Consider the following 932-nt stretch of genomic DNA (forward strand, 5'->3'; position numbering starts at 1 on the left):
CCTGCGGGCCGGCGGCGCGGGGATGGGCGCGGGGCTGTGAGGACGGCGTGAGCCGTGGCCATGGGGAACATCTCCTCCAACATCTCCGCCTTCCAGTCCCTGCACATCGTCATGCTGGGCCTGGACTCGGCGGGGAAGCCCCCGGGGCTGTACCGGCTGCAGGTCAACGAGGTCGTCAACCAACACCGTGCCCACCATCGGTTTCAACACGGAGAAGATCCGGCTGAGCAACGGGACGGCCAAAGGCATCAGCTGCCACTTCTGGGACGTGGGCGGGCAGGAGAAGCTGCGCCCGCTCTGGAAGTCCTACAGCCGCTGCACCGATGGCATCATCTACGTGGTGGACTCGGTGGACGTGGACCGGCTGGGGGAGGAAAAAAAAACCGAGCTGCACAAGGTGACCAAGTTCGCCGAGAACCAGGGCACCCCGCTGCTGGTCATCGCCAACAAGCAGGACCTGCCCAAGTCGCTGCCGGTGGCCGAGATCGAGAAGCAGCTGGCCCTCCACGAGCTGACCCCTTCCACCACGTACCACATCCAGCCCGCCTGCGCCATCATCGGCGAGGGGCTGACGGAGGGCATGGACAAGCTCTACGAGATGATCCTGAAGCGCAGGAAGTCCCTCAAGCAGAAGAAGAAGCGGTAGAAGCCCCGCAGACGCGGGGAGGGATGGGGAAGCAGACAAAGGAACCGAGGGGGAGAGAGAACCAAAGCGATTCTTTTTGGTTTAATTGTTATTACTGGGGTTTTTTTCCTCTTTTTTTTTCTTTTTTTTTGCGTCCTTTCCGAACGAACAGACAATAGCGGCGGTAACAAAGCCGCTCCTCCAGCCAAGCCCACATCCCGGCTGCGGGCGAGAGCCGGCATCTCCCCTCTCCCACCTCCTATTTTCCGTGGACCACCGTGCTCCCAAGAGCCGGATCCGGACCCCC

At 61.8% G+C, this 932-nt stretch overlaps 1 protein-coding gene across 1 annotated transcript; it reads left to right on the top strand.

The window, feature by feature from the left end:
• Positions 1-60: 60 nt before the first annotated feature.
• On the top strand, positions 61-669 carry ARL4C (ADP-ribosylation factor-like 4C). Its single transcript, XM_010147307.1, is given in 2 exon segments — positions 61-177; positions 179-669. Coding segments are annotated over 2 exon segments (585 nt in total). The 3' UTR covers positions 647-669.
• The last annotated feature ends 263 nt before the right edge of the window (positions 670-932 follow it).

This window comes from Eurypyga helias, unplaced genomic scaffold, assembly GCF_000690775.1.
Source record: "Eurypyga helias isolate BGI_N326 unplaced genomic scaffold, ASM69077v1 scaffold28212, whole genome shotgun sequence".
Classification (NCBI taxonomy): Eukaryota; Metazoa; Chordata; class Aves; order Eurypygiformes; family Eurypygidae; genus Eurypyga; species Eurypyga helias.